Below are 16,876 nucleotides of genomic sequence, written 5' to 3' on the forward strand. Positions count from 1 at the left end.
GATAAGCAGATTTTCATCGATTAAGACTGTACTTGCAACGCCATTTTCACTATAAATTCTTAATCGGCTCATTTCCGCCACGTCAGTTATGCTAGGTAACTAATGACTTTTTTGAACAACATAAACAACGGGCCCTAAAATTGGCTCAATTCAACTAAAACACACTATGCCACTAATTAAATTTAGGATTAATTTACTCTTTTAACCCCATTGTTCACATTGCTCAACAATGTTGTTGTCTACCTATACTTTTCCTTTTTTATTGGTTTGAATATTCAAATTCAAAATATTTTTTGTTTGTTATACACACACCCACCCACTTACTGACACACACTACAACTACAACTAGTAACTCAGCTGCCGTCGAGTATCAAACTCAGGTGTAGCAACTTAAAAAGCAAAAACTTTGCCACTCTTAGATAGGTCGAGCTAAGCCTTAGAATGGTCCTTGAAGTTACACACGTGCTTCATAGTAGTCCCTGAATTTAACAGTTACCCATATTTGTCCCTGAAGTTGCACGCCAGGACTCAGTCTCGTCCTTCTGGCACATTTTCTCCAGCTGGCGTTACCGGAAAGCTGATCTGGATAATTGGATGACATGCTGGCGACGCTAAAACAACGTAGTATTGTTGATGGCGTGTAAATTCCCTAAAACGACGTCATTTCACTCCAAAACTGCTTTTGAAGAATCATCCCTCAAACATTAACGTAACGTATTGTCTCACCCTCTCAAAATACAACACAAACAGAGTATTTCCTTCTCCCCTATACTCATTAATGGCGGTGGTGTGAAGGCTGTAACTGTAGCGATTACGTTGGAAGACGACTGCTCTGGATGATCGGTTTCGTCATCTGCATCAGACAAAGACTGTACTGAAGGTTGGTTTCTCTAAAAGAGGTAAGGTAAAAAAGAAAAAAAATTATGTGATAATAGGAGTGCTCTGTTTTTTGGTATTTTTATTAGTTTAATATCTTTAGTAGTTAAAAACAATTTTTTGGAGTGTAATGTATGGGTATGCATGTTTATGTTTCGCAATGTTTGCTAGGGTTTGATCGCAACTAGCTTTCTGAGTGGTTAAGCTAATGAAACTATTGACTAGATAAGGGTTGTTTGTCATGGTGAAAACTTGTTTATTATCTGTTAGGGTTTATTGTATTTACAGTTGAAAACATGATTTTGTGTTTTAGTTGTGAAGTTTCCAATTTGTAAATGTGGTTGAAGATGATGAGTTCAATCATGAATTTTTGTTTTTAAATTTTATATAGATGGTCCTTTGATTACCATCATATTTCATCATGGAGGGTCATTTATCACATAGCATGATAGAAGTGTGAATTACAATGGTGGACAGATTTTTTAGTTGCCGAGAATTGACATAGATACACTGAATGTATTTTTTGTCTAAGACTACTACAAGAAGAATGGGTATGACAATGTGATCCAGTATTGGTGGTTGGTGCCTAATAGGCTATTGCAAACTAATCTTAGAATTGTGACACATGACAAAGAGTTCATAGAGATATATTACCTTACTCAGAAGAATAAAAAAATTATTCATGTGTATTATAAACATAAAATCTCTGAATCTATGTTTAATGAGGAAGCAAAACCAACATCATCCAAAGACAAGGAGCTAATAGTGCTACAAGATTTTATTCCACATCCATGACTCACCATTAACTACCGTTGAGTATCAAACTCAGGTGTAGCAACTTAAAAGGCAAAAACTTTGCCACTTAGATAGGTCTCAGCTACGAATTTGAAATATTGATAATGTATGTTTGCTATCTTTTTACTTTTTAGTTATATGGGTCGTAGCATTCTTTGGACCAGTATATGGGCTTCTAATGTCCGTAACAATTTCATAGTGCTAGTTGATTATACATTACATTTCTAGTTGCATTTAATAGAAACTCACATGAAGATATTCAGATTTATTTTTATTTGAAAATATAAATGATAAATATTTATATATTCACATAATTAGTTTAATTAAAAATAATCAATTTATTTTTTAAGAGCCATATCAATCAGTTTTTTTATTTATTTTAGCCAAAGCAAATATTTTTTTATATCAAACAATATTGATTCTGATAACTTTTGACATCAACATTATTAAGAAGATCAAATGCTATTTTAATATGGATGCAAGATGATAATTGGAAATTTGTAATTGCATTATCCACTTTTTCTTCTTTTCTTCATGGGGATAGGGGGAACAGTTCGGTTGGGTGGTTGGGTTCGGTTAATCAGTAAATTACTAAATTCAGAATCCCAGTGCCACTCGTGTCTCATCCTCTATCTCTTTTGACGATATATCGTTTACCGCAACAAACAAACCCAGCAGTCCTTCCATAAATCCGAAACCAAAAAAAAAATAATAATAATATGGAAGAGGATTCAGCAATGAACAGCAGTGTGAAGCCGAAGTGAGAGACAGAGAGAGAAAAGTTGCAGTTGCAGTTCTCTGTTCTCTCTTCTTCTTCATCTTCTACTCGGACAGTACCAATAGTAATAGTACCCGTATATCACACTAAAATTAAAAACCCTTTTAACATCAGCAGAAGAATCACCACTACTCCTGAAAGATTAGAAAATAGCGTTGGATTAGAGAGGAGAAGAAGAAGAAGAAGATGGGAATATTACAGGACGATGTGGTGATCATAAGGCAGCCAGACAAAGAAGGTGGCCCAACCGTCATAACCGTGAATTGCCCTGACAAGACTGGTCTTGGTTGTGATCTGTGCCGCATCATTCTCTTCTTTGGTCTTAGCATTGTGCGAGGAGGTAAGCCCCCAATTTTTCACTATGTATGCACACTTCAAGCATGGTCATTTAGGCATAACACTTTTTTGTTTTGATGGAATATTGGAAGATGTTTCAACGGATGGGAAATGGTGCTACATAGTGTTGTGGGTGGTGGGGAGAGAGAAGACAAGGTGGAGTTTGTTGAAGAAGAGGCTAATTGGGGCATGCCCTTCTTGCTCCTCTGCCTCTGGAATCTCATATTACCGCTCTGAGTTGCAGCAACCACCGAAGCCCCCTGATGTCTTCCTCTTGAAGTTTTGTTGCCATGATCGTAGAGGCCTTTTGCATGGTAAGTTAGGGACCCCCCTCCCCTCTTCCTTTTTTGGAAACCCTATTTGTTAATTTGTAAATTGGTAACTCTCTAAAATTGTTTTGACTTTTCAGGAGAAGCAAATAGATACAGAAACATGCAAAATATCTCTGTCCTAGGACAAAATTTCCTCTATTTCGGTGTTTTCTATATTTTCTATCCTAGACACTAAGAGTTATGTTTGATTGTTGTGAAAAGCATGCTAAAAGGAATGTAAACTCACAGGTTTAGATTGGCAAGTGATGTTGTTATAGTCTAAAATATTTCCAATTCTAAAATTCCATTGTGTATATTGATTAGAAGTTATCTAGTTTTTTCTTTTTTTTTTTTTTTTTTTTTACACCATCATTGATTCTTGAGGAAATAGACTAATTGAATCTCTTTTATTGTTTGGACAGATGTTACAGAGGTTCTTTGTGAGCTAGAGTTAACCATAAAGAAGGTGAAGGTATCTACTACACCTGACGGCAAAGTGATGGATCTGTTTTTCATCACCGACACAAGGTCTACATTTCTGTTTTTAGTATTCTTGGAACAGGCTTGCCATGTGAATTGTGATTGAGTACCCCCTAATTGTTTGTTTATTTCAACTCGAGTTTCTTAGTCTATTTACTAAGACAGGATTTGGTGTACCATTGTGAAGTACTCTTTTATTAAAACATACAAGGAACTTGAGTGCTGCTAATAAGGTAGCTAAGTAAAATATTGTGATGAACTATGGCTGTCCTGGTAGTTACCCTATCCCATTCTTATAAATAGATTTTTGGTTTTCCAAGGAAGTGAGCTAATCATGTTGTGAAGTTTTGTTTTGCAAAACTTTTATAGCAGACAATTTTGATGACAGTTCCAGCTGGTATTAGCTAGCTTACTCCTTAATTGTGTATATATCAGGGAACTTCTGCATACACCAAAAAGAAGGGACGACACGATTCAACAGTTGACAGATACTTTGAAGGATGCGTTAATTTCGATTGAAATTGAATTGGTTGGTCCAGAAATTGCTGCTTGCTCTCAAGCATCCTCATTTCTTCCAACTGCCATCACAGAAGATATATTCAATTTGGAATTGCCCGATCCTGGTCGAGGTGGGGTTTTCACATCAGATTCTATCTCCATTGTTATGGACAATTTGCTGAGTCCTTCCCACACACTTGTCCAAATTATGTGCCAAGATCACAAAGGTCTTCTTTATGACATCATGAGAACTCTGAAGGACTATAATATTCAGGTATAGCCATTTGAAACATAAATGATACAACATTCCAAACACCCGATTTTGGTTGAAGTGATACAGGTTATTATATATGAATTGCAAAAAGTACATATTCTTCTCCCTCGGCATGTTACTTGAACAGTGCTTTGTCACTTTAACAGATTTCTTATGGACGCTTCATGACAAAACCTAGAGGAAAATGTGAGCTTGACTTGTTCATCATGCAAGCCGATGGCAAAAAGATAGTCGACTCGAGCAAGCAGAAGTCTTTGTCTGCTCGCCTTAGGACCGAGCTACTCCGTCCTCTCAAAGTCACTGTTGTGAGCAGGGGCCCTGATACGGAGCTACTGGTCGCAAACCCCGTGGAGTTGTCCGACAAGGGACGGCCTCTTGTGTTTCATGATATTACTCTTGCACTTAAAATGCTAGGCATATGCATCTTTTCGGTAATGATCAAATCTATGCTGTGTCATTGCTTCCTATCTTTTAGTTCAAAATTTTCACATCCCCCTTCCCAAGTTCTTGCATTGATCATTTGCAGCATGCCAATTTTCTGACTGATAACTGATTACTTTGACAGGCTGAAATCGGAAGACATGCAATTGGAGACCGGGAATGGGAAGTTTATAGAATCTTGCTGGATGAAGGGGAGGGATCGCCACTTCCAAGGAACAAGATTGAGAAAGGTGTATGGAATATGTTGATGGGCTGGGAGTGATCCGTGGTTGGGCATTGTTCCCTTTTGAATGGATTGGTGCCCATACAGATAACAACCCTATTAATCTCACAGCAAACCTGCTAAGTAACCTGTCATTTTCATATTGATAAGTCGTTATAACTTTTCTGGTACATTCATAAATCAATGTATTTGAATGCAATTTGTATATATGCATTCATTTATGAGTGTACAAGAAAAGTGAAACAACTTGTTGGTATGAAACGGATGGAGACTGTAACAGATGCAACTGTAAAATATCTTTGCTGCAAATCGTTTTATTTTGTTCTATATTTTAGAGCTTATGTTTCTGTAGACTGTAGTATTCTAACTTGATCTGTAAATAGAAATGAGAAAAGCAAGGTGTACTAGTCAGACCATATTATAAATGAAATTAAAATATTGTAAAGTTGTTATATATATATATTCTGTTTTATACATTTATCTTATTCATTGTGCTTCAAATTGAAGAGTAACACTGTAAAGTAGTGTAAACTGTATAGTGGCAGAAGTTCCCAAATTCAACAACAAAGAAAGTAGCAGCGACAAGATTGATGGAATTAAAACGTCGTAAACATTGTTTCTTGCGTGATTATTGGAAAGAAAAAGACTCTCAATACTTTGCTGCCATCTGTAACATAAAATTTTATGAGCTATATAGTCACTGACTTTGACCCGCAAATTGTCCATATTGAATAAAAACTAATTAGAAATAATATAATTCTTTATTTTTACTCACTAATTAATTTATTGGTAGGTTGCTTTAACTGAAGCCTACACCAGATGTCCCCTCCACGGACGTCAAATGGAACACTATGTTACATCAAATCATTATAATTATAGTTTGTTTGTAGTTACATGTTCAACGGTCCCTAGACATTGTTTCATTTGCTGCTAATATCTTTTTAGCACACGTTTTCAGTCTTTGGCATTGTTTGCTCACTGATTTCATATTGGAGATATTAATTGCAAGTAAAGAAACGTCAGCACAAATTATATACAATGTCCGATATTTTGTTACCGTAAACTTTAAGATTCTTTACCCCCTCCCCTTAATACGTTCACATCAAGTAGAAAACTACACATTGTTGTTCTACCGTTCTACGTCAAAAACTTATGCACATTTATATATAATTTAGGAGATATATTATTGCGCGATTAGAATTTATTATTTTTTATCAATAATTTTAGGTATTAATCTGTTACAAATACATCAACTTACATTATTTATAAATCAGAACTATATAGATAAAACATGCTAAATTAGCAATGCATTTTTTTTTAACGAATTTTTTGGTATAAGTTCAAATAACATTCAAAAGTAATTATTACAAAATCAGCTAACATCTTTAACAACTCTGTAATAATAGATCAATTTAGTAAACACAATATAATATATTCAAATTCAAACACTTTAAAAAAAAGTATGTTATTCTTTTTTTATACACATTATACACATCTCTTACTCTTACTTACTTGAGCGATACAGTATCTTTGTAGGTGTCCTCTACTGCCAGATTTCTGAAAGACGACTTATATCTCTTCAACTTCAGACGAAAGAGAGCTCAACCCCTGAACAGGATGACTTATACCTACTGCCAAACTTACTATGCAGGAACATTTGACACCTACTATGAGAAAGGAGTTTAAATCTAACTCCACTATGATCCATTATTAATATCTCGACTTATACTATCTATAAATTGGAGCTATATAAATAAAACGTGTTAAATCAAAGGTGTCTGTTTTAAAGGTGTCTGTTTTTTTTTTTTCTTTTAACAAACTTTTTGGTATAAGTTCAAATAACGTTTAGGAGCGGTTACTACAAAATCAGGCTAACATCTCCTATAACTCCACAATAATAGGTCAATTTAGTAAACACAATATAGTACGTTCGAATAGAAACACTTTATAAAAGAAAAAACTAAAACAAGAAAGGTACGTTATTCACTCTAAATACATATTATACTCATCTCTTACTCTTATTAGAGTTTCAGAGTGTTTTTGTAGGTGCTCACCACTGTTAGTTCTTTGAGAACCGACCTATACCTTTTCCATTTCAGGAAAAAGAGAACTTAATCTCTGAACAGGACAATTTATACCTACCGATAGGCTTACTACATAGAAACAATTATCAATTCAGTTTCTTTAGTTTAGTAATTTAATAACATATTTTAGTCCATACTTTTAAATATTAATAACTAACAAATAACTAAAAAATAACAAATTCTAATAGCTCTTTAGTATTTGTCATAATTTAAATATGAATTAATTAGAATAGCGTTTTACTAGTATTCTACTAGTAATTGACAAAAAACGTTTGTGCTAAACCCATTTGTCTCCATCATATGTAGACCCCGTGAGGGACAAGATTATTCATAGTAATTGACAAAAAACGTTTGTGCTAAACACATACATACACTAGGTGATGCAATTTGCTAGCGTTCTCGGTTTTGGTATAACTAAAATAAGGTGTGGCTGCTCTTCAATTCATCACTTGTTCTTACTGTCGGTTTGAAATGGTAAACATACCAACAAATAAATATAAAATCTTAGCATAAAAAAAATGTGGAATGGATATTCTTGAGTTTTGTTGCCGCACATTCATTTTTATTGGTTTAGGGTCAATCAATTTGTTCAAGGGGAGCATAGCAGTATTGATTTCTCAACTTATAAATAACACTGCTTCCTGCGTTTTAGTTTGTTCATTTCGATTAATGTACTGTTGTATTGCCGACAAGTTGATTTCATGACTATACAAAAGAATAAGAAATGAACTAGCTAGTCATATGAATTGTAAGCTAGAAGATTACGCGCGTGTGGCAAAATAATTTCTATCTTATATATTGTTAGAGGAAAATATTATTTATCCAAAAAATTATTAAAAATCAATACGATTACCTATTATAAATAAAAGGGATTAGCTACTAATTTGGTACTCGAAAGATTTAATCGTTGACAAAAAAATTTTTGAAACATAGTATTGACAAAACAACCACAAATATTTTTGTAAGTAACTAAAAAACTTTTATATTTAACAAACTGCTTATTCATTAGACGTAAATTTTTGTAGCAATATTTTAATAAATATTTAAAAAGTGCCCAAAAAAATTCGAAAAAAATTTGATCTCTAAATTTTTTTTATTTTTCAAAAACAATGTGGTAATATAAAAAATTTTAAAAAATTCACTTGACAAAAATTTTCAGATTTTAAGAATAAAAATATCCTTTTTTATAATAATTACAAAAATTTGCATTAAAATTTGATCTTTAAATTTTTTTTAGAATATATATTTAATATTTAATTCTATTTGTCGTGTTTTTAAATCTTTCGAGAATTTATTTATTGTTAGCATTTTTTGGGTTCATTTTGTCAGTAATAAAAAGTTTTTGAATACCATTTTTGATAATCTACTCTAAAATAAATATAAATCTATAACTATTATAAGTTAAAATTTGAACACATTTTGGTTGTATAATGTAATTCTTATTTTACTGAGTTAATTATTAAATTTAGTCATAATATTATTTTTTTTTAAAATGAAGTACATCTCAATTTAATTTTGTAGTGATGGACTGACTTTTTTTTTTAATTTATAAATTTGAAGTGAAAGCGGATTTCATAATTCTTTTTAGTTATTTTTTTATATTTGAAAAAAGCATATTCTCACAGATACACATTACAAATAATTAAGCTTATTTAATAGAATTGCATATTACAAAAAATATTATAATTTATATTATTAAAAAATTATAATGCCCTTTGGAAGTGATAATAATTTATATTAAGAGTATAAAATCACATCTAAATATACTCAAAAATTATATATTAATGCAAAAAAGAATAAAATTAATAATAAGGATATATAGTATAATTATTTATAAACATTATGATAAATCTTTATATTTCATTATGCTTATATATTGCCATTTAGTTTTTATTTTCGTAGAAAAATAATAGTTAAAATTATTTTAATTTTTAAATATTCTGCTCTGACCTTTTAAGGGTTAGTACTTTTTTCGTCTTTAAGGTATGCGGTCAAAATCAAAATCGTGCTCGACCTTTTTTCCTTATTAAAATCATCCTCAACGTTTAAAAGCGCTTTAAAATTATTCTTTTTTAAATTTTTAGAATAAAATGTCTTTCACTATTATCTCTCCTCTTTACCCTCCTCACTCTACTGTTCCTCAGCCTCCATGCTTCATTCTCTTCATCTAAATCTTCAACAACAACAACATCAATTATTTTTTTAATTAGAAAAACTCAAACAAAATTAACACGGAATCAACAATAACAATATATTCAGATTTAAAAATCCATCAACAACAACACCACCACATTCAAATTCAAAAATCCATTAACATCAACACCATCACATTCAAATTCAAGACAAAAAATTTCAAACATTCAATCTTTCAAACTCAAAAGAGAGAGAACGCAAATTTCAGGAACAAATCGAGGGCTCTCTGCTTCTCCCCTCTCTCCCAATACATGAGCCTGACGTCCACAATGGCGAGTGCAGATCCAAGCGACACCGCCTTCTCGAACGACTCTGTACCTTTTCTACATTCTGCTTCACCCATGAGTTTTCGTGCTTGAACTTCTTCCCCCATCGGAGTAGCATCATCGCCTCCCTCAGCGGCCGCAACACCTCCCACCAAGATTGGCACACCACCGACGCCATGTTCAGCAAAATTAACAAAAATTTCAAATCAAACAACAATTCAATAATCATCAACTATGATTTCAGATCCAAAATCAATAACAACAGAAATTATAGGATTGAAATTAGTAAATGAAGCAGCAACACAAATTTAGCAACAATATAACCATCTGTAACAACTAAAAACTTCAGGCCAAAATTAAAAATAAGCCAGAAAATTTTCAAATAATGAATAACACAAATTTAGTCATATAAGAGGGGAAGAGCTAGCTACATGAATAGATCTGGAAAGAGATGAGCTCCAGGTAGCCGAACAGGAAGCAGAATAGATCTGGCAGGAAGCAGGATGCAGCAAGGAGGCAGAATTAAGGTGCAACACTGTAGGAGATAGAAAAGAGAGGCGCGGCGCTGCAAGAGAGGAAGGATGCAGGTCGGCGCTGTGCGAGAAAGAGCGCAACAGAGAAGGAGTCGGCGCCGAAGGAGAATGTCAACAACGACACCCTTTCTCACCGGCGGCGCCTTCTTCTTCCTCTTCTCTTCTTTTTTGTCTTTGTTCTCCACCCTTCCCTCTGTTCTTTTCTTCATTTCTTGCTCTCCCTCCTTTCTGTTTGTGTTGTTGAAGGAAAAAGAACAAATGAGGGTAAATGATGGATGATAGAGGCCTAAAGTGGGTTCGGAATTTATCTCAAAATAAGATTGCTGTTGTAAGTATAGTTCCAAACCCAATAATTGACCAATATCAAATTCAAAAATAAAAATGTCACAATCCAGAGTAAACTTAAACCGAGTGTATTTCGACTCCCGGCTCGTCTTCCCTAGGAACTAGTGCCAATGAGTGCATACAATTTTGGTTGTGAGAAGGCAAAGGGGTTTTCAATGATGAAGACAAACAAAATAAAGGAAATAAATAACGATTCAAAATTGTAATTAACAAACTAATAAAGGAATAAAAGAACTATGTATGCAATATAACAAGTAATGCTATAAAGTGATGAAAAAGTGGTTCAAAACATAAATGAAGCCTTGACTTGGGATGAGTTATAGAATCCCTTCCTTGCCATAACCACAACTATGATAATTATGATGGATTAATCTGAATAAGTCAACCCTTAACATCGAAGGATTGATGAGTTATTTTATGTTGGTCTAGAATTTATCAAAAAATCCAATCGTGAGTATAGTCTAAACCAACAAGTAATCCCTCATCAAATATAGAAAATGTGTGTCCACAATTCAAAATCAATAACCGAGAGTTTTAGTCCCGAGTCGTTCTCCCTAGGAGTTGCCCTAAGATGCACATCATTGGTTAGGAGTTCTTTTGTTGTTTTGGAGTTTAGTACAAGAAATCAAGCTAATAGAAGTGAATGACAATTAATCAATGTAAAAGCCTTGGCGAGGGGTGAGAATTGGAAGTTCTATCATCATAGTTTCTATCAATTGTGTTTACCTCTAACTATAGAGGAAAGTCAAGTGAAAATAATCAATTTGAGTCACAAGTCCTAGTCAAACCCTAGGGAAGTCTAGCTTTAGTGACATACAAATCAATTAGCAATTTTTAATTGATAATAAACAAAGGATATTGACAATTCAAGTGTCTCCAATAACTCAACCCCCAAGCCAAGAATGAAGAATCTACTCCATAGCTAAAGTTGACATTTTCTCAAACAATTGGTGAGCAATAGTGGAAGACATTGTGAAGTTAAGAAGAGAATTTAAATTCAAGCTATCTAATTCTAGCAATTAACAAAAATCAAACAATTATCATCAATGAACATGAAATACCACAATGCATTAATAGAAATCAAAGTAACAAAATCCAAATCTAAGATCCAAAGTGACTTGAGCAACAAGAACACTAATTTGAGAGTAGAAGAATTAGATCTACAAATTGAATCAAAGTGAAATTGAATTGACAATTGATCTCACCAATGGATCCAAGAGGAATTGAAATTGAGAATTGAGAAAGCAAAAACCTAGAGAGAAGTGAGAGCTTCTCTCTCTAGAATGTAACTTCCAAAAAATTAACTAAAAATATCTAAATGTGTGTAATGTGTGAATGATGATGGATCCCTTCAATCCCTGGTCTTTTATGCCTTTTCCTGCCAAAATTCTGCTCAAAGCTGGGCCTGGAACTCCTCTGAAATCGCCAGTCACATTTTAACTTTAAAAATCACGTGCGAGCATCAACGCGTATGCGCAAAGCACGCGTGCGCCTCCATGAGGTTCTTGCCCAGACATGCGAATGCGCCGGCTTCGTCGCGCCGATCCTAGCAGCGAACATCCACGCGTACGCGCATGGCGCGCGTACGCGTTGCTGCTCCAGCTCCAAACCTCCACTTTTCCATGCTCCTTCCATTTATGCATGCTTCCTTCCTCTCTTCTTGGCCATTCTTGCCCTATAAACTCTAAAATCACTTAACAAACAGATCATGGCATCGAATGGTAATAGAAGAGGATTAAAATATAACATATTTAACGTAAAAGAAGCAAGTTTTCAACCATGAAGCAAAATTGGAAAAGAAACACAAAATCATGCATTTTATATGAATAAGTATGGAAGAATATCGATAAAACCCCCAAAATCCATACAAGATAAACCCTAAAAATAGGGTTTATCAACCTCCCCACACTTAAACCAAGCATGTCCTCATGCTAAAAGAAAGCGAAAGACCAAGGAATCACAAGAAAATGGAATTTATGAGATGCAATCCACCTATATGAATGCAACTTAGATGAATGCTACTATCTACTTGGTCAAAAACAAGTCAATCTTCCAAGAGCATATATGAGTACGTAGGGCAAAGTGATAAGACAGTACATGAACTCTACCAATTCAAACATCAAAGTGAAGTGTGCATAACTTGCATGAAGAATGCTCGTGAGAGCCGGGAACAAGGAATTGGACTTCGAACCCTCACGAAAAGTGTTTGCACTCTATTCGCTCGGTGTATAGGGTTAATCACTTAATCCTCCTCTACTTCATGCTTTCAAAAATTTGTTCTTCCTCTAACAATCAACAATTATTCTATGCATGCATACATATATCATTAGGTCTTTTCTTAGGCCGTAATGGGGTTAAGGTCAAGGTAGGGTTATATATATGGCTAAGTGGACTAGATCTTGACTCTTTGATTAACGTAAGCTTCCCACCTAACCTATATAACAACATATACAATTAAGTGCTAATCTAACTACCCATTATCCACTTTTTCACATACTCATGCATTTTCTTTTCACTTCACAACACATATGCATTGATTTTTATTGAACTTTGTTTTAGGGCATTTTGTCCCCTTTTTTTATTTCTTTCTTTTTTTCCTTTTTCTTTTCTTTCTATATTTTTTCTTTTTATTATTCATTTTTTTCTTTTCTTTTTTGTTTTTCTCTTCTTTTTTTTCTTTTTGATGTACTTATATACGAAGGTGTCAATGCATATGGTTTACACATTTGATTAACACATGAGTATGTCCCCAATTTCCAATATTTTCAACAAAGACAAAAACATACTCTTACCTCAACCAATGTCCCAAGTTTCCCCACATTTGAATGACACACACACACATTTATGGTTTTTCGCTTTAGGCTTGTAATGTGCTAAAATTAAGAACAAGTAGATTAATCGTAGGCTCAAAGTTGGCTAACAAAGATTGTTGTAAGGTGAGGCTATTTGGAAAAGTGGCTCAACAAAATGATGGCCTCAATCACATACATGCATTCATACACACAATAACGGACATATAGAGTCAAGCAAATCAAGGATCACAATCATAGAAGGAGAACAATGCACACAAGAAGAAAGATAAGTGGTTATACGATGTAACCACGCAATTAGGCTCAAATCGCACAAGCTTGTGTTCTTAGCTCAAAACCATATTTCAAAATACATTTTTCAAGCAAGCTTAACACCAAAAAAATTTTCAAATTGATAGGATGCCCTAAAAACACAGTTTCTTGGAAAAGAAATCATTACCCAAACCAAGTAGTCCTAATCAACAGACAACTATCAAGCAAAAGATGTCAAAAAGCAAAAACTACTCATGCAATCTATCCTACTTAACAAAAGAAAATCAAAGTTTATTTGGGTGTTACCTACGGAGATCGGTCGACCGACCTCCCCACACTTAAGAATTAGCACGATCCTCCGTGCTATTGGTGAGGCGCAAGGGGTGATCGGGTTCAGAACTTCCACCATCCCCTTCATGGATGCTATCTTCACTTAAGTTCGAGGTAGATGTGGAGATCTCCGGTTCCTTCATAGGTGGGTTCAAAGAACTCAAAAGCTTCTTCACATAAGCAAACCGGCATTAGTTTCGCTGTTCATATCGGTCTATCTTCTTATGGAGATCCTCAAGAAGTTGGTGGGACAATCTCGGTGGTCCGAATGAAGTAGTGGGGATGCCTGCGGGAATAACTATGTCAAGGTTCCTGGTTTCCGTCAGAGGCTTGAGATATTTTCCGGTTGGGATGACATCGCCCTCTACTAGAATCATTGCCTTCCGGTCTTTAGCCTCCCAGGGAACACCATCTGCAGCAACTTACTCCGTTACCAAAGTGGGAAAGAGTAGGTTCCCCAAGAATGGATACGACCCATGGCTTGTCGAATGATGAGAGGGATGTTAACTGGTTTCTCTATAAGTATGCACCAAACTAGTAGGGCTAGCTCCGCAGTGATAGATGACCTGTGGGTGATTGGAAGCACATAATGGGATAAGATTTGGGCCCATGCCAGAGCCTATACAGTGAGAAAATGCGCGTCAATGCCCTTGGGCCGGGGCCTCATTCTCCCTTGGGTCCTAAATGCTTCTGGTTCGGCAATTACCCGGAGAATAGCATCCCAATCGAAATCATATTCACAACGCTGTGACAAGACCTCTTGGTAAGCGTCTATCCCATCCGCCAATGGCCCGGTCTTAAGCACTCCTTGAATAGCTTCCTTCGAGACGGGGACTTGCTGCCGACGCCCAAAAACAGATGCGAGAGAAGGTGAGTGGTAGTTGGAATAAAACTCCACCACCCAAGAAAGGTTGGCCTCCTGTAGTCGTCTCATGAGAAACCCCTATTGGCACCGCTCGATGCATGGTAAGACAAACTGAACGACATGCTCCAGAGGGGCAAGAAGAGGTTCAGAATGATAATTCCTCTCAACCATCATGGGATATATTAGCTCACAATATCGGTTGGGACACTTAGTAGAATCCCTTGCATGGTTGTCCTTCTCTGGTACATCAACATTAATGATGCTCCTCACCTTCTTGAGGAGGGGCTTAGCCTTTGGTGCTTGGTGCGCCTTGTTGGTGGATCTTTAAGGTGCCCTTTTGGTAGGCGGTTTCTTCGGTGCCTTTTCCGTACCTTTTTTGATGACCATCCTAAAAAGGGAGGAAAGGAGGAGACATTAAACTCAAAGAAACACACATGAATAATAACATGTAAGTAAGAAAGAAAGCCGCAAAATAATAAATGTCTTGAAGACATGACAGCTGCAACATGTAACCAAGACAACAATGGACACAATGGTAAGTCACTAGCATGTGATGCAAGAGTGATATAAGCATGCAAGTAAAAGCATGAGAGGCATACGCTCAAGCATCAATAACAAGAAGCAAGTCATAAGGGATGAGCTTGTGAATAGGAAACATAAAGAGTAATAGGCTCAATGCACATAGGAATAAGCAAGTGAATGAGAAATGGAACTAAGTTGAAAGCATCAAGTCAAATTTGAAACAAGAACTCATAGGTGCCTTTCAACAAACACTTGGTGTGCAACACTTAAGCAATAAGCAAGTGGAGGAAATGTAGCAATGTAGCACCTCAAAAATGCATTACTAAGCATCATATAGCACCACATATCACAAAGAAATCAAACATAGCAAAATAACCCATTAATGCAAGAGATAACTCCACCCTCAACACCCATGAAAAATAGAAAAAAGAAAGCAAGCAAATAAACAAAAATGCATGAATGAGAACAAACTAAGAAGGAAAGCAAAGAAATGCAACTAAAGAGAGAAAAATTGAAACAAAACAAAGAGAAAAGAAAGGTGAGGGGTACCTTGAGAGGGGGAAGTGGTGTAGAATGCAAGTGAAGAGAGGAGAGAAGAAATAGAAGAAAGGGAAGAGAGAGAAAGGTATGGGACCACCGGAAGTGGTGGTTGCTGGTGGGTGGTGTTGCCGGTGGTAGTGGGTGGAGATAAGGTGGTAGGAGTAGGTGAAGAAGAAGTGAAGATGGAACAGAAGAGGAAAAATGAGGAAAGATTTGAAAAGGGGCGTGCTGCAGTCTTTTCTATGTTGTGGAATCGACGCGCGCGCCGTCCACATATACGTGTGGATGAGCAGAAAGCAGTAGGGACGCAGAAGCGTCGCCCACGCGTACGCATGGGTAGCAGAAGAAGGGAGGACGCGTACCCACAAGTGGCGCGTACGCGTGGGGGCAGTTGTGCTAGTGGCACAATGTCAGCATGAATCTCACACAACTCTCTGGTTTATGTACTAGGAGTTGGCGGGTAAGGTTATTGACGCGTATGCGGCAAGCGCGTGTACGCGTGCATGGTTATAATGCAAGCGACGCGTAAGCGTCACCCACGCTTACGCGTGGGTGGGAGCTGGGCTCCTAGCACAGTGTTTGCACAATGTAGGCACAACTCTCGGGAAGAATGTACCAAGAGTGGAATTTGCGCGAGCGACGCGGACGTGTCATTCACGCTTACGCGTGGATGTGCAGATCCGCAGAGGGACGTGTACGCATCAAGCGCGCATACGCGTGGGTAGGGTTAGGCGTGAGGCACAATATCAGCACAAATCTCGCCTAACTCTCTGGAAATGTACTAAGAGTGCAGATGGCGCAGGCGATGCATACGCATTGCTCACGCAGACGCGTGGGTTGCGCATTTAGGATTAGGGATGCGTACGTGTCATGCGTGCTTATGCGTGAGTGGGGTCAGGCGTGGGGTTCAGTGCTGGATCAATTCTCGCATAACTCTTTGGTTTTGTGAGCCAGGAGTTGCGAAGGCCATTGACGCATAGGCGTCTAGCATGCTCACGCGTGGATACCCCTTTTTTTTCATAGACATGAAGAAATGCATTTTTATTACAAATTTAGTAGGCATGCAAGCTAAAAGAACCAAAAACACCCAAAAATCCATGCAATACTTGAAATTGAGTGTTTTC

General features: G+C 36.2%; 1 protein-coding gene across 1 annotated transcript; it reads left to right on the plus strand.

Annotated features, from left to right (window-relative positions):
• The first annotated feature begins 2,145 nt into the window (after positions 1-2,145).
• LOC112696571 (ACT domain-containing protein ACR10) lies at positions 2,146-5,470 on the plus strand. Its single transcript, XM_025749391.3, has 6 exons — positions 2,146-2,789; positions 2,878-3,099; positions 3,519-3,624; positions 4,012-4,348; positions 4,495-4,779; positions 4,914-5,470. Exons 1-6 carry the CDS (start codon positions 2,636-2,638, stop codon positions 5,049-5,051), a joined length of 1,242 nt encoding a protein of 413 aa, XP_025605176.1. The 5' UTR covers positions 2,146-2,635; the 3' UTR covers positions 5,052-5,470.
• Positions 5,471-16,876: the final 11,406 nt, after the last annotated feature.

This window comes from Arachis hypogaea, chromosome 6 (assembly GCF_003086295.3).
Source record: "Arachis hypogaea cultivar Tifrunner chromosome 6, arahy.Tifrunner.gnm2.J5K5, whole genome shotgun sequence".
NCBI lineage: Eukaryota > Viridiplantae > Streptophyta > Magnoliopsida > Fabales > Fabaceae > Arachis > Arachis hypogaea.